The following is a 19,342-nucleotide window of genomic DNA, read 5'->3' as shown; positions in this document are numbered from 1 at the left end:
GTTGGTGGGAAAATGAACACACCTTTAAAATTCTAAAAAATAACATTATCGTCAAAAGCTAAAGGGTGACTGGGTGGGCAGGCAACTTGGTCAGGAGAAGCAAGAGAGACAGAGAAGCAAGGGGCCCTGTTGTCTCCCATGGGGAGTATCAGGAGGGCTCCCAGGACTCCTGTGGAAGAGGCAGGCCCAGCCCACAGCCTCCGCGAGCTCTAGACACAGGTGAGGCTCTCGGGAGTCGAACCCTCGCTGGTGACCAATGTGCGCAACACCCACGGTGGACGTGACAATATGACAGAGCTCTATGTCCTGGGATGGCACCAGATTTGAACTGCAATTGACTCACCGCTTACTTCCCTCTCCCTTTAAGTGAGAATGAAAAATCAAATGTCCTCTTCATCTTCTAATAAGTTTTTAAATTATGACACCTTTGAATCAAGAAAAAGGAAAGTTGCTGTGGCTTCTATATGTTTCTCCTTGGCCCAAAATTCATACAGAGAAACCCAAATAGCTAAACTAATGAAGTATGATTTTTTAAATTCTCAATTAATAATCCAAAATGTTTCTTCTGTGCTTTGAATCATGACATACACACCAAAAAAAAAAAAACAAAAAAAAAAAAAAAAACACCTAAATTAGCTTTGAAGTAGCAATGAAATTAATAAACAAAGTAGGGAATCCATTTCAGGGGTTTTTTTCTATTATTCCTGCAGAACAAAATGTAATACAAGACATAAATCATACATAAATTATGTATATGATGATCTGTGATGAGAAACCTTTGAGGCTACTATTGTAATTGTTTCGGGGGGTTGTTTTGGTTGGTTGCTTGTTTTTTTTTGTTTTTTGGTTTTTTTGAGACAGGGTTTCGCTCTGTCACTCAGGCTGGAGTGCAGTGGTACAGTCTCGGCTTGCTGACACCTCCACTTCCTGGCCCAAGCGATCCTCCTGCCTCAGCCTCCCAAGTAGCTGGGATTACAGGCATAAACAACTCCTCCAGGCCTGATGTTACTACTGTAATTGTTTTGGTGTGCCATAAACCATGCTTGTATAAAACAGCAAATTTAATCAATAAATGTGTGTGTTCTGACTGTTCCACTGACTGGCCATTCCTCCATCTCTCTCCCTCTCCTTGGGCCTCCCTATTCCAGTGATTTGAAGTGGTGAGAGAATAAAGAGAATGGTAAGGAAAGAAATTTACAAAGAAGATTCAGCATGTGCAAGAATGCAGACGTATGAGAGGGCAAAAAGGCATTTATGAAACCTCAAACCACGTAGTGGGCATCACGGGGTGTGGGTGCTGTATATCTGCAAGGCTCAGGTTGGAATAGTCAGATGTTGAGCAGTGAAGGGGGACTCAAGGCATCTGAGGAAAAGGAAGAGTACAGAAAATCTCAGATTGAATGGAGAAGTTTGAGATAAAAAATATGGAAAGGGCCAGGCGTGGTGGCTCACGCCTGTAATCTCAGCACTTTGAGAGGCCGAGGAGAGCAGATCACTTGAGGTCGGGAGTTCGAGACCAGCCTGACCAACATGGAGAAACTCTATCTCTACTAAAAATACAAACTTAGCCAGGCATGGTGGCACATGCCTGTAATCCCAGTGACTCGAAAGGCTGAGGCAGGAGAATAGCTTGAACCCGGGAGGCGGAGGTTGTGGTAAGCCAAGATCGTGCCATTGCACTCCAGCCTGGACTACAAGAGCAAAACTCCGTCTCAAAAAAAAAAAAAGAAAGAAAAGAAAAGAAAATATAGAAAGAAGAGCAGATGAAGGGATGGAGATAACGCATTTGTTTGGGGGGTATATCGTATTTAAGGTCTGCTCCAGTTATCCAATGCTGCATAACAAGCCAGCCCAGAACTTAGTGGTTTTAAACAACAGCGTTTATTACAGTCACAGTACTGCAGTTTGGGCACGGCTTGGTGGGGACAGCTATTCTCTGCTCCACTCAGCCTCAGCTGGGGGGGACTTGAAGACTGAGGCCAGGGCCATCTGAAGGTGCACCCACTCACATGAGGGGCTACTGACACCAGGAAGACCTAGCAACCGAGGTTTCCTGGCACCTGCCTCTGTCTGTCTGGCCTCCAGCATGCAGCCTCAGGGTGCCCAGGCTTCTTACATGTTAGCTCAGGGTTCTTAAGGCAGGAGTTCCAAGAGAGGCAGGCACAAGCTGTGTGGCTTTTTATGGTCTAGCTTTAGAAGTCAGATGGTGTCACTTCCATCTCACTGTATTAGTGAGAAATACGAATAGAAAAGGCCAGCCCATATTCAAGGAGAGGGGAATCCGAACACCTTTTGGAGGGAGGAGTATCAATGAATGTGTGAACATGTTTTTAAAACCATCACTAAGTCCTTGTGGGATGTCGATGTGGGTAGATTCAGGAGTGACATATGGATTTCTGAGAGAAAGAGTTGGGCAGGATATCAAGGTTTAGGAGACCTGAGGACATGTGATACTTGAAGCTATTAAGCTGTTTAGAAGGCCCAGGAAAAAGAATAGGAGAAACATGGAGAAATGAAGGTGGAATGTGAACATCTCAGGGGGGAAAGGAAGGTATGAATTAAGAAATGGAGTGTTGGACTTTCAAAGGCTGTGGGGATGCCAAGCAGGTGGAGAAGGAAGAGCAGCTATGGGATTTGGTGATAAGGAGCAGTGGTGGATAATGCTGACAGATTTGGGCTCCGTGGATTGGGGTATAGTAGAAGAGAATTGGGGTTGGGTTGAAGAGGAGTGGGGTGGGGTGGAGGAGAATGGGAGGGCTGGTACAATGGATTCCAGGCCTGCGGGAAGGGGGGAATAGTAAAGGGAAGGCAACTGGAAAGGGAGATTGCCCTTTGCCAAAATGGAGCTGATTATTTAATAATACCAAGTCTAACCAGCGATTATTTGAGGTTCCTGCTCCACTTTGGATTGGAGGGAATTCACAAAGTGCCTTTGAAAAGCTGGTTGCTTCATCAGACTTCACTACTTTTCAAATTTAATATCTATAGTCATCATCATGAACTTAATAATCCAGTCAAGAGAATGTCATCTGCAGTGACCACAGCCCCACCAGCCAGAGCCCAGCCAAGCAGAAGACTGGGCTCCTGGAACCAGAGGCCCATTTTGAAGGCTAAAAAACAAAAGGAAATAAGTTTGGGAAAGGATGGTAATGCTGGGAAAAATAAAACCCTAAACCAAGAGAAACGTGCCATGTCCTCTTTACCATCAGTCAGGATTTTCATTGAATCCCTGACACAATCAGCAGCGTCAATCCACTATAAAGTCACCAGGAGAGGCAGGCTTGGCCAATAGGTTTCCCCCTCAACAATGACCTGAAGAAAAGCACTGACCGACTCTCAGGTCGAGGAACCTTTGTTCTGGAATGAAAATCATTTCTCAAGAGAACCTGAGCAAGAATAGTTAACAAATCCAGAAGCTGCACAAATCAGTCCCATAGTCAAGACACTCCATGATGAAAACAAGCACTCACAACTTCAGGTTGGCCCTTAGAAATCACTGGTTAAAATTCTAAAATTGCAGCGTTACTACAATTTCACTCAAATGTTACCTCTAGGCCGGGCGCGGTGGCTCAAGCCTGTAATCCCAGCACTTTGGGAGGCCGAGACAGGCGGATCACGAGGTCAGGAGATCGAGACCATCCTGGCTAACACAGTGAAACCCCGTCTCTACTAAAAAATACAAAAAAACTAGCCGGGCGAGGTGGCGGGCGCTTGTAGTCCCAGCTACTCAGGAGGCTGAGGCAGGAGAATGGTGTGAACCCGGGAGGCAGAGCTTGCCGTGAGCTGAGATCCGGCCACTGCACTCCAGCCTGGGCGACAGAGCGAGACTCCGTCTCAAAAAAAAAAAAAGAAAAAAAAAGTTACCTCTAGACTAAACTGCTTTTCTGGCTATAATACCACCCAGGGAAAGTATAATACTTTCATTCTACAAATATTTAATATGTTCTTATTCTCTGCAAGGCTCTTACACATTAAAGTGAATTATTGCTTACAGACTTGAGCTTCTTGAAGGTCAAACTCTACGATATCACTATTAAAATACATTTTGCATTACAAGCATCTTAACTAAAACCAGTGGCATCCACAGGCATAGCAAATCCAGTTATTCTCCCTTGCCTCTGGTTTCTGCTCTCATTTTACAAACACACACAAATGCCAAACTACTCATCCTCTCTACTGAGGAACTAAAAACAATAGTCAAATTTAATATCTATAGTCTATTTGCTTGGGAATATTTGCTTGGGAATAGCCAAGCAAATTCCCATCACTTAATCCAAATTTCCCTTTAAAACACCCACAACTTCTTCAAAGAGCAGTCTCCCTTTCCGGTTGCCTTCCCTTTACCATTCCCCTCTTCCCACAGGCCTGGAATCCATTGTACCAGCCCTCCCATTCTCCTCCACCCCACCCCACTCCTTTTCAACCCCACCCCAATTCTCCTCAACTCCACCCCCAACCCCCATCCCTGGAACCCAAATCTTTCAGCATTATCTACCACTGCTGGAGTGGTGGATAATGGGGGTGGGGGAGATGCAAACATTCAGTCAATAGCAGCTTTCAAGTCCAAGTTCAAAGGTCACCTACTTTAGGAATTCTTTTCTGAAGACCCCAGCCAGGGTTGCTCACTTCCTCCTCAGCCAGGGTTGCTCACTTCCTCCTCAGCCAGGGTTATAAACCTCTCACCACATCCACTCTACTGCAGCAGCCTAGTTGTATGTTTGTTTCTCCAGAATGGCCTGAGAGCAGGGTCAGAGCCTAGATCGCACCACTGCACTCCAGGCTGGGCAACAGAGTGAAACTCTGTCTCAAAAAAAAAAAAAAAAAAAAAAAAAAGAAGCCAAGAAGAAGAAGAAGGAAATAACTAACTTCAATAGAACAGCATCGAAAATGTGTTTATGAAGTACTTATTTAGCATTATGTCCAATATCTGACTTGTCTCTAAAGAAATAAAATGTTTCGTTTAAACTGGGAACCACTGAGTTAGCATTTCACAGAAATCTCTAATATTCAGTTTCAAAAATCAGTATCTATTGAGCACCAGTACTAGTAACAGATTGTACCTAATTTTCACGCATATGTGAGATATCAGCCTCAGAGAAGTTTAATGACTTATCCAGTGTCTCACAACCAGAAAATGATGAAGCCCAATTTTGAATCTTGATATGACCTCAGGTTCAGTATTCTGAACTAATTTACAATTAATTCTGATGCATAAGATCAGACACACAGGCCAGACTCTGATATAGATACACTGCTTGGTGATCCTTTCCATGGCTCCTACCACAGCTGTACTGTGCTTTTGAACAACACCTTTGCAAGGAAAAGGAAGACTGTCTGCAACTTTTATGTAGTATAGGTATAAGCTGGGTAAGGACATGTACTCTCTAGCCAGACATTACAGATCAAAATTCCAGATCTGTCTGTGCCAAGCTGTGTGCCCCTGAAAAAGTTATTACTCTGTCCCTTCATGCCCTGTTTCATTTGTAATGCAGGGATACTATTAGCACCTGCTCACAGGGTATGCTGTGAAATTTTTCAAAAATGAAACATGAAAAGCATTAGACAGAACCTGGCATATAGAAAACAATAAATGTTGTTGCTGGTAACCACAGTAGTTGTATTACTAAAAATGACCCAGTAAAACCCCCGCTGGAAAACTTAAATAATTGTAATGCAAAGCTGAAGCTCTGCCACTTCAGATTCCAATTTTGTTTCAATTATTTGGAAAGAAAACATTTCTTTAAAAAGTATGAGATGTTCCTAGCCCTATAAACTAATTAGAAAATGTAGTTTAGGCCAGGCAGTGGCTCACACCTAAAATCCCAGCACTTTGGTAGGCCAAGGGAGGAGCATCACTTGAGCCCAGGGGTTCAAGACCAGTCTGGACAATATAGTAAGACCTTGCCTTTACAAACAATAAAAAAATTAGCCAGGCGTGGTGGTATGCGCCTGTGGTCCCAGCTATTCAGGAGGCTTAGGTCGGAAAATTGCTTGAGCCCACGAGGTCAGGGCTGCAGTGAGCCATGACTGCACCACTGCACCCCAGCTTGGGACACAAGAGCAAGACCTGATCTCAAAAAAAAAGAAAAAATGCAGTGTAAATTTTTCTTGGACTCCAGATTATTTTCTTAGAGACAACAGATTTGGGATGAAGCTTTTGCAGGGCTCTCCACATCCAGCAGAGTACATCTGGGGAAGTCGTGACCATTCAGATTGTTTCCTCCTATATAAAATGAAAATGTACCAGTCCTACCTCCCTGCAGCATTGAAAGACTGAAATGAGATAATATGTAGAAAATTAGTAAGAGTTCTGAAAGGCCGTGTGGTATCATCATCATCATCATTCTGGGTTCCAATAAAATAATATTCCATACGGAATATTCAACTTCCATACGGAATATTCCAACTTCCACATGGAATATTCCAACTTCCATACTGAAATGGAAGACGGATCATCCCTTTGCTAAATGTCTCAGGCAGGCAAAATGTTTGCATTTTTCCCTCTTTACAGAATTTTTGTTCTGGTTTACTAGTAGCAAGCACTTTCCACTACTGTGAACATACTCCTTGACCTTCTCAAATGTGTTTTTTAAAAACTACTACTAAAATGTGCTGAGACTATCATGTCTCCTAGGCTCAGAACACATTAGAAGTAAATAACTGGCTGGGCACAGGCAGTGGCTCACGCCTGTAATTCTAGCACTTTGGGAGGCCAAGGCAGGTGGATTGACTGAGCTCAGGAGTTCGAGACCAACCTGGGCAACACGTCAAAACTCCATCTCTACTAAAAATATTTTTAAAAAGCCAGGCGTCGTGGCACATGCCTGTAGTCCCACCTACTTGGGAGGCTGAGGCACAAAAACCACTTGAGCCCAGGAGGCAGATGTTGCAGTAAGCCTAGATCACACCACTGAACTCCAGTCTGGGCAAGAGAGCAAGACTCTGTCTCAAAAAAATAAATAAATAAATAAAAGAAGTAAATAACCAACTTCAATAGAACAGTATTGAAAACGTGTTTAAGTATTTATTGAGCACTACACCCAATATCCTTTCAAGAAAAAAATTTAACCAACACTGTCTCTTCTACCTATGTATACACACACATTCTTACATACATGCCTCAGGAGCAAAGTACCAATTTCGCTTCTATTTACAGATCAGATTTTCAGTGATTATATGTAAGACTATAAGCGCATTTAGAACATATTCCTATCTACCTGCCAAACCATGTTCCTTCTCTAATTCTTAGTCTTTTCTATCCAAACCCATCTGACTCTATTAATGCTAGAAGTCTTTGATTGATATATGTGCAATATGAGAAATATGGAGTACCTACTACATACTTGAACTGCATGCTGGGAATACAATGTAAGGCAGTCTCCTGTTCTAGTGACACTATTTCTAGCCAACTACAGATTCTAGTGGGTTGGATAAACTACCATCTTTATTTCTTAAACCCTCCTGATTGGACCATAAGCTCCTTTTCCACACCACAATGCCTCCAAATAAACTAAGGATACAATGGGTGAAATTTCATCCTGTTAATAAGTTCCCAATCCAAAACTTTATCAAGAACACATTATATATATATATATAATTTTTTTTTTTTTAAGACACAGTCTCGCTCCGTCACCCAGGCTGGAGTGCAGTGGTGCGATCTCAGCTCACCGCAACCTCCACCTCCCGGGTTCAAGCGATTCTGCTGCCTCAGCCTCTTGAGTAGCTGGGACTACAGATGTGCACCACCATGCCCAGCTAATTTTATATTTTTTGTAGAGACGGGGTTTTGCTATGTTGGCCAGGCTGGTCTCAAACTCCTGACCTCAAGTGATCCGCCCACCTCAGCCTCCCAAAGTGCTGGGATTACAAGCATGAGCCACTGAGCCCGGCCTTAAATAATTTTTAAAACTGACATTTACATGTATATGGCCGTAACATGAAACACACTCACGAAGCTTATGAGCCAAGGCATGTAAATTAATAGCCTGTCTGAAATCACTATTTTTAGTACCAATTACAAGTGTCTAAAGAGAAAAGATACAAAGAAGGAAGTACCGAAAGCCACACAAAGCCATGCAAATTACCCCCAAAATGTCACCTGGAAAATATTTGCTCCTAATACTGTATTTTGTTAATAAAAATAACATTAAAAGATCCAACATAACCAAAATGATAAGCAAAATAGAAAAAGTAAATATTTGCCATGGAGGGAAGGTGGCAGAGAACAATGAGAAGGCAAGACACACTAAGATCCCGACTGTAAAAAGTAGATAAGTAACCATCTCAAGAGGGAAATACAAATGGCTAATAACATCCATAACCTCTCTAGGAAACAGACAAATTGAAGCCTATAAGCTCTGTAATTCTATTTTAAGGAAATGACTAGAGAAACTGAAGCAGAAGGACTCCTTGAGCCCAGGAGTTCAAGCTACAGTGAACTAGAATTGCATCACTGCGCTCCAGTCTTGACAACAGAGAAAGACTCTGCCTCTTAAAAAGAGAAAAGAAAAAAAAGACAAAAAAAGGCAATTTATGTAATAAGAGAAAATATCTGCAAACCAAACATCCAATAAAGGGTTAATATCCAGAACATATATATTAAAAAGTCCTATAACTCAACAACTAATCTTATCAAAAACAGGCAAAACAGCCTTACACAGTGGCTGAACACCTGTTAAGTCCAGCACTTTGGGAGTCTGAGGCAGGAGGATCACTTGAGCCCAGGAGTTCAAGGTTATGGTAAGCTATGATTGAGCCACTGCACTCCATCCTGGGTGACAGAATGAGACTGTGTCTCAAAACACAACACAACAAAACAAAATAAAACAAAAAAAGGGAAATAACAAGTGTTGGCAAAGATGGAGAGAAACTGGAATCCTTGTGCACTGTTGGTGCACATGCAAATTGGTAAAGCCATGATGGAAAACAGTATGGAGGTTCCGAAAAAATTAAAACAGAATTACCATATGATCCAGCAATCCCATCTCTGGGTATATATCCAAAAGAAGTGAACACAGGCTCTCAAAGAGATATTTGCACACTCATGTTCATTACAGCATTATTCACAATAGCCAAGATGTGGAAGTAACCTTACTTTCCATTGACAGATACATAATGAAGAAAATGTAGTACAAATATACAATGGAATATTATTCAGCCTTAAGAAGGAAATTGGGTCACATGCTACATATGCATGAGCACCGATATCATGCTAAGTAAAATAAGCATGATTCCACTTATATGAGGTATCTAAAGTGGTCAAACTCATAAAAATCATAGTTTCTATGATTGTTACCAGGGGTAGGGGATGGAGGAATGGGGAAGTTGGGAAGCTGTTGTTCAATGAGTACAGAGTTTCCATTTTGAAAAATGAAAAAGTTTCAGAGATCTGTTGCACAAAGAGGTACACACAGTTAACACTATTGTACTGTACATTTAAAAATGATTAAAATGGTAAATTTTGTTATGTATTTTTTTACCACGAGAAAAAAAGGGCAATGATAGTTATATTTTCCAGAACGAGATTCAGTAACAGGCATCAAAAGGCTTAAATATATTCACATCCTTTGACCTGTCTATGGAAATTTATCTTAAAACAATTTATCTTAAAGCAGTATCATAGCTAAAATGGAACGTAACCCTACTCCAGGAGAGAAAGAGTTAAATAAACATTTGAATAGTGGAAGAATGCAATCATCAAAAATTATAGTTTGGGGAAACTTTTTTTAATGATGTGGTAAAATTCTTATTATCAAATAATATCCAAAACAAAACTGTATGTGTAGTATATACAGTATAACCCTAATGAACATATATTGGGGTATTGAATAAAGAAACAGACCAAATTCTAACTAAGAGAGAGAAAGAGAGACAGACAGACAGACAGAAAGGGGAAAGTGGAGAGGAGAGAGGAGAAAAAGATCTGCCAGCATGATTTTTGTTGAATTTTCACCTGCATAAGTTGATTCTCATGTTCATTTGGAAATAAAGTCTGGCAAGAATACCTAGAAAAAAAAAAATGACAGAAAAAAAAATAGAGTAATCAAACTAGCCCTTCCAGACATTTTTACATTTTATGATAACAGACTAGGTTTAGCTGCTGGCAATGAACATAGAGATAAAGAGAAAAGAAAAGAATGTAAGCGTTTAGTACATGACAACAGTGGCATTTCAAATCAATAGAGGAAGAAGCCATTAGTCAATGAATGGTGTTAGGCATTTGGGTGGCCAATTGGAGGTGGAGGTGTTAAGATTTATACCTCACATCTTATTATCAAAACAAACTCCAGATTGAGGAAAGATTTAAACGTAAAAAATAAAACCATAACAACATAAACTCAAAGTGAGGAAGGCAATTCTAAAAATGATTCAAAAGCTAGAATCCATCAATGAAAAGAGCCATTAGTTAGACTGGGCATGGTGGCCCACTCCTGCAATCCCAGCAATTTGGGAGGCCAAGGCAGGTGGATCACTTGAGGCCAGGAGTTCAAAACCAGCCTGGCCAACATGGCAAAACCCCATCTCTACTAAAAAATACAAAAATTAGCCAGGCATGCTGGCACGCACCCGTAATCCCAGCTACTTGGGAGGCTGAATGAGAAGAACTGCTCAAGCCTGGGAGGCAGAGGTGTCAGTGAGCAGAGATCATGCCACAGCACTCCAGCACTCCAGCCTGGGTGGCAGAGGGAGACACTGTCTCAAAAAAAAAAAAAAAAAAAAAAAAAAAAAAAAAAAAAAAAAAAGAGCTATTAGTATTTCTTCTTGGTTTAAAAAAATCACTATAAAGTCAAAAAAGGAATGGAAAACTACAAAAAAAATTAACTCATAAACAGTGGCTACATTCTATAAAACACAATAGAAAAACTGGCAAAATATATGGCCAGATATTTCACAGAAAATGCAATGTAGATTGTAAACAGATTAAAAGATGTAAACATATACTGAGAAACCATTTGTCCCCTATAAGACAAGCAACAAGGGAAAAGTGTGGCAACATCCTGGCCACAAGGCATGGGAAAGAAAACGCTTACACATGCTGGTGGAAGTATAACTGGCACCACTTCTATGGAGCAGAATTTGGCACTATCAAAATTGAACAGCCACATTCTTCTAAGAATTCTTCCTACACACACACTGGCATTTTTGCGGAATGACTTGCATACACATATATTTGCTGCAGCTTTGTTTTAACAGCAAAATATAAGAGTGAAGGAGTTCAAGACACAACATTCCAAAACATTCCACTTTAGCATGCTGATTATTTTGGGCTAAAGGCACTTGAAAAACAGCAGGTGTAAGAAGGCCACCCAAACCTCTTTTTCCTGAAAGCAGATGATGAAACTCCTGTATGAAAGATGTCCTCTCTCTACGAGGAGGAAAGAAACATTCTTATCACAGGAAATCCAAGCCCAAAGAAATCTGCATGAAGAAACTAAACCTTACCTTCCTAGTTACTTTTCCACAATTGCCACTCTTTTTTTGACCTAGTATATAATCAATCAGGCCAAGCCACTTCCTTGAGTCTTCACTCCTCTTGTGAGGGTAAAAGGTATATAATATGTAAAAAGCACTAAATAAAATTTGCATGCTTTTCTCCTGTTAATCTATCTCACGTTGGTTTAATTCCTAGGCCTTGCCAGAAATCCTAAAAGGGTAGGGAGAAATTTTTCCTCCCCTACAAGGCAAAATGTAAATGTCCATCAACAGGGAAAAACTTAATTATCTATAACAGTATAAAAAATGTTACATCTATAAATACATACATACAAATGGCCATTAAAAATGGAGCTGCTCTAGGCCAGGCGCAACAGCTCACATCTGTAATCCAGGCACTTTGGGAGGCTGTGGCAGGTGGATTACTTGAGGCCAGGAGTTCAAGACCAGCCTGGACAACATGACGAAACCCCACCTCTACAAAAATAGAAAAATCATGGTGTGGGGGTGCACGCCTGTAGTCACAGTTACACAGTTAGTCAGGTGTGGCTGAGGCAGGAGAATCACTTGAACCCAGGAGGTGGAGGTTGCAGTGAGCCAAACTGGTGCCATTGCACTCCAGCCTGGACAACAGAGAGAGACTCCATTTAAAAAAAAAAAAAAAATTGGAGCTGCACTATATAACCTCATGCTGAATGATTTCTAAAACCTATACCATATTTAAGTGAAGAAAGGTGCTAAACAATTTATGTGCCAGTTTCTATCACACACTCAAACACCTATCAATGCTTTACACATATGCTTTATACATGTGTATGTATACATACATACACAGAATCTCTGAATGGATAGAGAAGAAAATGGTAGAAAATGGTTGCTAGGGCCGGGCGCGGTGGCTCAAGCCTGTAATCCCAGCACTTTGGGAGGCCGAGACGGGCGGATCACGAGGTCAGGAGATCGAGACCATCCTGGCTAACACTGTGAAACCCCGTCTCTACTAAAAAATACAAAAAACTAGCCGGGCGACGTGGCGAGCGCCTGTAGTCCCAGCTACTCGGGAGGCTGAGGCAGGAGAATGGCGTAAACCCGGGAGGCGGAGCTTGCAGTGAGTTGAGATCCGGCCACTGCACTCCAGCCCAGGCGACAAAGTGAGACTCCATCTAAAAAAAAAAAAAAAAGAAAAAAAAAAGAAAATGGTTGTTACACAGGAGAAATGTCCTGGGAGACAGAAATGGGAGAGAGATTTATTAATAATTTACAAACTTTTAGTCCTTTTGAATTTTGTATTATGTGTATTAATTACCTGATTACACTAGACAAAATGATGTTAAAGTTTTGTTTTTTTTTTTTTGAGACGGAGTTTCGCTCTTGTTGCCCAGGTTGGAGTGCAATGGCATGATCTTGGCTCACTGCAATCTCCGCCTCCTGGGTTCAAGCGATTCTCCTACCTCAGCCTCCCTAGCAGCTGGGATTACAGGCACACGATAGGCCACCACGCCTGGCTAATTTTGTATTTTTAGTAGAGACGGGGTTTCTCCCTGTTGGTCAGGCTGATCTCAAACTCCCGACCTCAGGTGATCCGCCCACCTCGGCCTCCCAAAGTGCTGGGATTACAGGCATGAGCCACCATGTCTGGTCGTTAAAGTGTATTTTTTAAATACACTTAGGGTTTTTTTTAAAGGGCAAGTTATAAAATGCAATATTCAGTAAGAAAGTTGTGATTTGTTGGCCAGGCGCAGTGGCTCACGCCTGTAATCCCAGCACTTTGGGAGGCCAACAAGAGCAGATCACCTGAGGTCATGAGTTTGAAACCAGCCTGACCAATATGGGGAAACCCCATCTCTACTAAAATTACAAAAAAATTAGCTGGGTGACGTGGCGTGCGCCTGTAGTCCCAGCTACTTGGGAGGTTGAGACAGGAGAATTGCTTGAACCCAGGAGGCAGAGGTTGCAGTGAGCCAAGATCACGCCACTGCACTTCAGGCTGGGCGACAGAGCAAGCCTCCGTCAAAAAAAAAAAAAAATTGTGATTTGTTTAAAGCACAGATACATGAGCAGGTATAAATTAATATGCTAACTATGATTTCTCGTTCTCAGCACAGGATTATGGGTAATTTTCTTTTTTCTCCATAAATATTTCTGATTTTTCTAAAATAGACAACTATTCTTAGGTTCCAAAAGGCATTTTTACATTCTAACCTTTTAAAACTTCCACTATATATTAAAATTCCTTAATCTGTTGGAAACATTTTCTAATAAAATACATGGCTACAGTTATGGTTTCAGTACAGCTGGTATCCACTAGTTTAAATAAAATTTGGGAATGTCTCAGAAGAGAGATTTCACAACAGTCAATAATTAAAGCAGAAATAATTAACCCCAAAAGGAAAATAATCTTAGCCTACAACAAAAGACTCAGTAGCACAGAATTTCCAGGGATTTGGGTGTTCTTTTTGATTTTGCACTGTGAGTGAGTGTATTTGTTTTTATTACATGCATACATTATTCTGTTTTGAAATCTTGCTAAAAGATCACAACCCCTCCTACCACTCAGCTTTTCCCCTAGGGACTAGGCAGGCTGCCACATAAAAATAAATGCAGGAAGTGAAGAAGAGCTAACAAAGACATCAGCACCATATGGAAATCGAGAAACTGTTGACCAAATAAATTAACAGCCTGGGTGGGTCACGCCCAGAGACTTGCGAGTAGACCCTCAAAATTGTTACCCATTATTCTCTACATTTGCTTTACTTTTAAATAAATGATACCCCACTTTTCTGTTATTTATTTCTAAGGCACAATTACAATGTTAAAATGATAGTGACATATTACTGTGTTATTCTCTTTTTTGAAGCCTTTCCTCTCTCCCTAGTTTTTTGGCCCCAGGAACCATTCCTCTTCCCCTTAAAATCATAAAGTTGTTTTTTTTTTTTTCTAATTCAAACTAGTATAATGTGTAGTGGGCTAGATGACTGTCACTTCTATATAATAGTGCTAAACTAAAGGTTATGACTAACATGAGACCACTCAAGTATGTATATTTATTCAGCTCCATAAAAAGTAGTCAGGAGGGTTTTCTACACAATGTATGCTCTAGTTAGCAGCACTGCTCTATCAAAGTAGGAAACACTACACAGTAAATGTGCTGCGCTGAGCTTAATGCTTGGAAACTCTTGAGAGGCATTATGAAATTTAACGTATTTTAAATCATTTGATGTTCACTGAACTCTCACTATAAGCAGAGTATTGTATTCAAGTCCTAGGTATGAGAAAAAGTAGAAAAACAGCAGAATCTGGGCCTAATACTACAGAGCATTAGAATACACATGGTTATTAGCCCGGCGCAGTGGCTCACGCCTGTAATCCCAGCACTTTGGGAGGCCGAGACTGGCGGATCACGAGGTCGGGAGATCGAGACCATCCTGGCTAACACGGTGAAACCCCATCTCTACTAAAAAAATACAAAAACTAGCCGGGTGAGGTGGCAGGCGCCTGTAGTCCCAGCTACTCAGGAGGCTGAGGCAGGAGAATGGTGTGAACCTGGGAGGCGGAGCTTGCACTGAGTGGAGATCACGCCACTGCACTCCAGCCTGGGCGACAGAGGGAGACTCCATCTCAAAAAAAAAAAAAATACTAATGGTTGAAAACATAAGGAAAACTCTGTGTTTATTTTAAAACTTTACAGCTCTGTTAAGTACAATCAGTAGCAAGAACAGATTTTTTTGATAACTTCACATAAGAAGGTTGAAAGAGGCAATTTCAAGAGATAAATGCATGTAAGACAAGAGGGAGGGCATTTAATTTTGCATCTAGAGTTTCATTAGGGATTTTTTGAGGGACAAATGTAAGAAAACTCCATGTACATTACAAACTATTAAAAGTTCAACAAATCCTAAAATTTTCTGCTTTAGTTTTAAATATGTTGCCAAAAATCACAATTCAGGAGATAATCACAGAGTATGATAAACCTTATTTCAGCCAACACAGTTTGCTAGTGAACATCAGGTTTAAAATCCCACGTTCTGCCTTTTCCAGTTTAAGGCAGGAGTCTTGCTCCAGATTCATTTAAGGCTCAGTCCACCCTACTAGTTCAAGTATCTTCCATGTAAACTTACTCTCCAAGCCCAGCACCGCCTTATCAGCAACTTTCTCTGGCTAAGTTCTGCTTCTTGAGAATACAGAGGGAAAACAGAACAAGAGAAAGCAGGAAACAAGAGACGGATATAGAGGGACACAGAGGTTACCATGGCTGGGGCCTGCTCGCTCATCTTAGGCAGTCAACACACATTTCTGAGCACCTACTGTGTGCACTGGTAACATAAAGATGAAAAGGCAGGTAGGCAGATGGAAGCAAGAGTAAGGAATGGCTAGGTGGGTTTGTTTTTTGTTTGTTTGTTTTTTGAGATAGAGTCTTGCTCTGTCGCCCAGGCTGGAGTGCAGTGGTTTGATCTAGGCCCACTGCAACCTCCGCCTCCTGGGTTCAAGTGATTCTCCCGCCTCAGCCTCCTGAGTAGCTGAGACTACAGGCCGGTGCCACCACGCCCAGCTAATTTTTGTATTTTTAGTAGAGACAGGGTTCCACCTTTTTGGCCAGGCTGGTGTCAAACTCCTGGCCTCAAGTGATCTGCCTGCCTCGGTTTCCCAAAGTGCTGGGATTACAGGCATAAGCCACCCCACCCAGCCTTGGCCACGTAGTTCTAACACAGCAAAGCTTCGGAGTAAATGAACTGACCCTCCCAAAGCAGTGCCTCTTCTTTCATTCTGAGCAGAGTCCTCCACCCCAACCAAAGAAAATATGGGGAAAATATAGACAGGAAAAGACTATTTACAAGCTAAAGATATGAAAAAAATATGTTTTAGAATGAGACACTTAAACTAGTCCTATAAAAACTACACAAAATGCATTACCAAGTTGGAATACTGCAGTGCTACCAATGACTGTCATTCTTACCACCCAAGCTAGAACACAAACACCATTAAAACTAGTTATTCCCCTCATGTAAGTAAAACACAGCCATTTAATTTACTTTGACAAGTACCAAACAGTTATTCTAAAAACATCATTATGTTAAACGACAGTGTAAAACAGATTAGTAACAGATTAGTATACAAACACGAGTGGACACGTTTGTCGTCATGTCTCCCCAGTCCTGCGTCGCCCCCATTGAAAGCCAGACAGACATAATGCTGACTTACATGGTGGCCTCTAAGCCAGCTAACAATATATACAAGACATGTGACAAGCTTTCTGACTCAAACATTTGCATGTCTGCTATGTGCAAGTCATCATGTTACCCAACTAAGGACAAAGATGAAATATGTTTCTAACCTCAAGAAGCTTAAAATGTAGATAATAATGTGTATGTATATATATATTATACATTACCTGTATAAAGCATATTGTATATAATGTCTATAAGCACTTGTGTTAAGTGTGAAATTAATCTGAAGGGGAGCGAGGAAAGCGTTGAAAGACTCCAAAGATTCTATCTTACAAGTAATCGAAAGTAAAGTACAGGCTTGGCCCAGTGGCTCACACCTGTAATCCCAGCACTTTGGGAGGGCGAGGCGGGTGGATCGCCTGAGGTCAGGACTTCGAGACCAGCCTGGCCAACATGGAGAAACCTCTGTCTCTACTAAAAATATAAAATTAGCCGGGCTGTGGTGGCGCATGTCTGCAATCCCAGCTACTTGGGAGGTTGAGGCAGGAGAATCGCTTGAACCCGGGAGGCGGAGGTTGCAGTGAGCCGACATCGCGCCACTGCACTCCAGCGTGGGCCACAGGGGGCGACTCAAAAAAAAAAATAAGAGTCCCAAAAAAATAAAGTACAAGATAGTATATTTGGAATATAGTTTGATTTACATAAAAGTGCACACATGACGGCACATACTGGAGGAAAATAAGCAATACATGAAAACTTGTGTCAGGGCTCAAAACAGGAGTGATTCCTGTCCTCACTTCCCAAGATTACCTACCTTGTTTTCTTTCTTCAGCATTTATGTATCTTTTTAAAATCGTGCCACACACATCTGCGTACAGTCAGTGGCTTATGATCAGCAGAGATCTCTAGGATGAAACAATATTTAAATCTGAAAACCATGCCCTATTACTGCTCTATTTGGGGGCAATTTCACTTGAGTTGTTTTCAGAAACAAGTGCACCCAACGCTACGGTAAATTAGACTGAAGGTTTTGTGTTGTGGGATTTCACCCTTCCTACGAAAAGCTCTCTTCCCTCAAACCCACGGACACCACTCCACAATTTGGGGGTTCCTAGTATGATAAATATCTGCCTTCCAAACCCTCCATGGGCTCAAATGCCACCAAAAATCCTAACCACCTGAACTTAGAAGAACGCATAAAGTCTTAATTTATGAGGGAGAGAGGGGTTTCCCACCTGGAGGGACGAGAACGACCCACTGTCCTCTGTTCCTGGTTCCTGTCACTTACAAGAGCTGGCTGTGCCGTGCTCCCTTCACGCGGCTTTCCACCCAAAGCGAATCACAGCCGCCAGCCCCTGACGCTAGCCCCTTCGCCACCTCCCAGAACCTTCCCTCCCTCTCCCCCACACACGCACACTCACACTCAGCACATGCACACTCACACTCACTCACACACGCAGCCCCATCTGCCCCCGCCAGAGCCGCTCCTTCCAGGGCCCCAGGATGCCAGATCCAGATCCGGGAGATGCAACTTGCGGCGCCGGCCCAGGAGGCTCGGCACCTGCTCCGGCGCTGGGCCGCGCGCAGCCCGGCGCCGAGCCTAAGCCCGAGCCCAAGCCTGCCGGGTCCGCGCCCTCACCTTGCTCGCCGCGGTCCATGTCTCCAGCCCGCCGCCTCGCGTCCTCTGCACCCCCGCCGCCTGCAGCCCGTCCCAGCTCGGATCGCCCGCCGCGCCGCGCCGCGCCGCCTCGCAGAGCTCCTCCTAGCCTCCGCCAGGCGACTTCCCGCGAAGTCCCCACCGCAAGGAGGGCGTCGGGCGCGGCGGCGCCGCCCGCCGCCTCGGCCGGGAGCGCTTTTCCCGGGGCGTCACCCAACCACCTCTGACCCGGCCGACCTGTGCGCTCCGCCACGTCGGCGCGGGCGGCGCAGCGCGAGGAGGGTCCGGCGCGCCCCTACTCCTGCACCGGCTGAAAGTCGGCCGGGAGGAGGGAAGAGGACGGCGAGGAGATGGACTCGGCCATGGAGGCTGCGTGGAGCCTGCTTGGGAACCGGGATGGCGTTTGCCTTCCACCATCAAGTTATTTATAAAATCAAAAGTTTCCTCCGAGGCCTTGGAGCTGCCCTTTCTCCGCATCTGCGAACACCTACTTTCCTATACTTACAGTAGAAAACACAAGAACGTTATTTAGAAATGCCAGTGGCTCTTTTTTCTCTGTATTTTATTACCTAAATAATGCCGTATGATGTCTTCTCTAACTAGGTCATAAACAAGCATAGGTGAAACTTGCAAAGAATCTCTTGAAAAATTGTATAGTCCTTTCCATAGAATGCGGATTTTTTAGGTGACAAGCTAGGAAGATTTCCATATAATAAAAACCTGTTTTGAGTGCAGGACTGAGGACAACACTCAAATGAATTAAATCAAATGAAATTAATTAAATTAACCGAAGGTCAGAATTATCAGCGGAGATCTTTGGAAAATGCGTGTTGAGGCGTCGTGTCCGTTGATCAGTTTGAAGTTCCTGTAATAATCCAGTTCTTTTCATTATTAGCCTTAACAATCTGTTTTCACAGGGTTCTGCAGTTACTCCTTCCTCTTCCATGAAGTCACTTTGATTGTATGGGTCGTGGTCTTCACGTGGTGTCTCAATTTCATAAGTCATCTGAGGCTGCAAATGAACTGGGCTTCTTTTCTGTATTGCTTGACGTTGAGCCCGAAGCATTGTGTAGCACTCCACAGACAACAA

At 42.6% G+C, this 19,342-nt stretch overlaps 1 protein-coding gene across 2 annotated transcripts in view; it reads right to left on the bottom strand.

Moving 5' to 3' along the window:
• The window catches only part of TPD52 (tumor protein D52), a 141,043-nt gene extending 122,558 nt beyond the window's left edge, over window positions 1-18,485 (bottom strand). For both annotated transcript variants that reach the window (XM_017879830.1, XM_017879833.1), the window contains exon 1: window positions 18,235-18,485. In XM_017879830.1, coding sequence (XP_017735319.1) covers window positions 18,235-18,253 — 19 coding nt within the window. In that variant the 5' untranslated portion in view covers window positions 18,254-18,485. The remainder of the gene's footprint in view (window positions 1-18,234) is intronic.
• Between the last annotated feature and the right edge of the window lie 857 nt (window positions 18,486-19,342).

The sequence above is a fragment of the Rhinopithecus bieti genome, unplaced genomic scaffold (genome assembly GCF_001698545.2).
Source record: "Rhinopithecus bieti isolate Rb0 unplaced genomic scaffold, ASM169854v2 scaffold_11803, whole genome shotgun sequence".
In the NCBI taxonomy this organism is placed as follows: Eukaryota; Metazoa; Chordata; class Mammalia; order Primates; family Cercopithecidae; genus Rhinopithecus; species Rhinopithecus bieti.
Note: the sequence above shows the minus strand (reverse complement) of the source record. Positions and strands in the feature narration are given on the sequence as shown.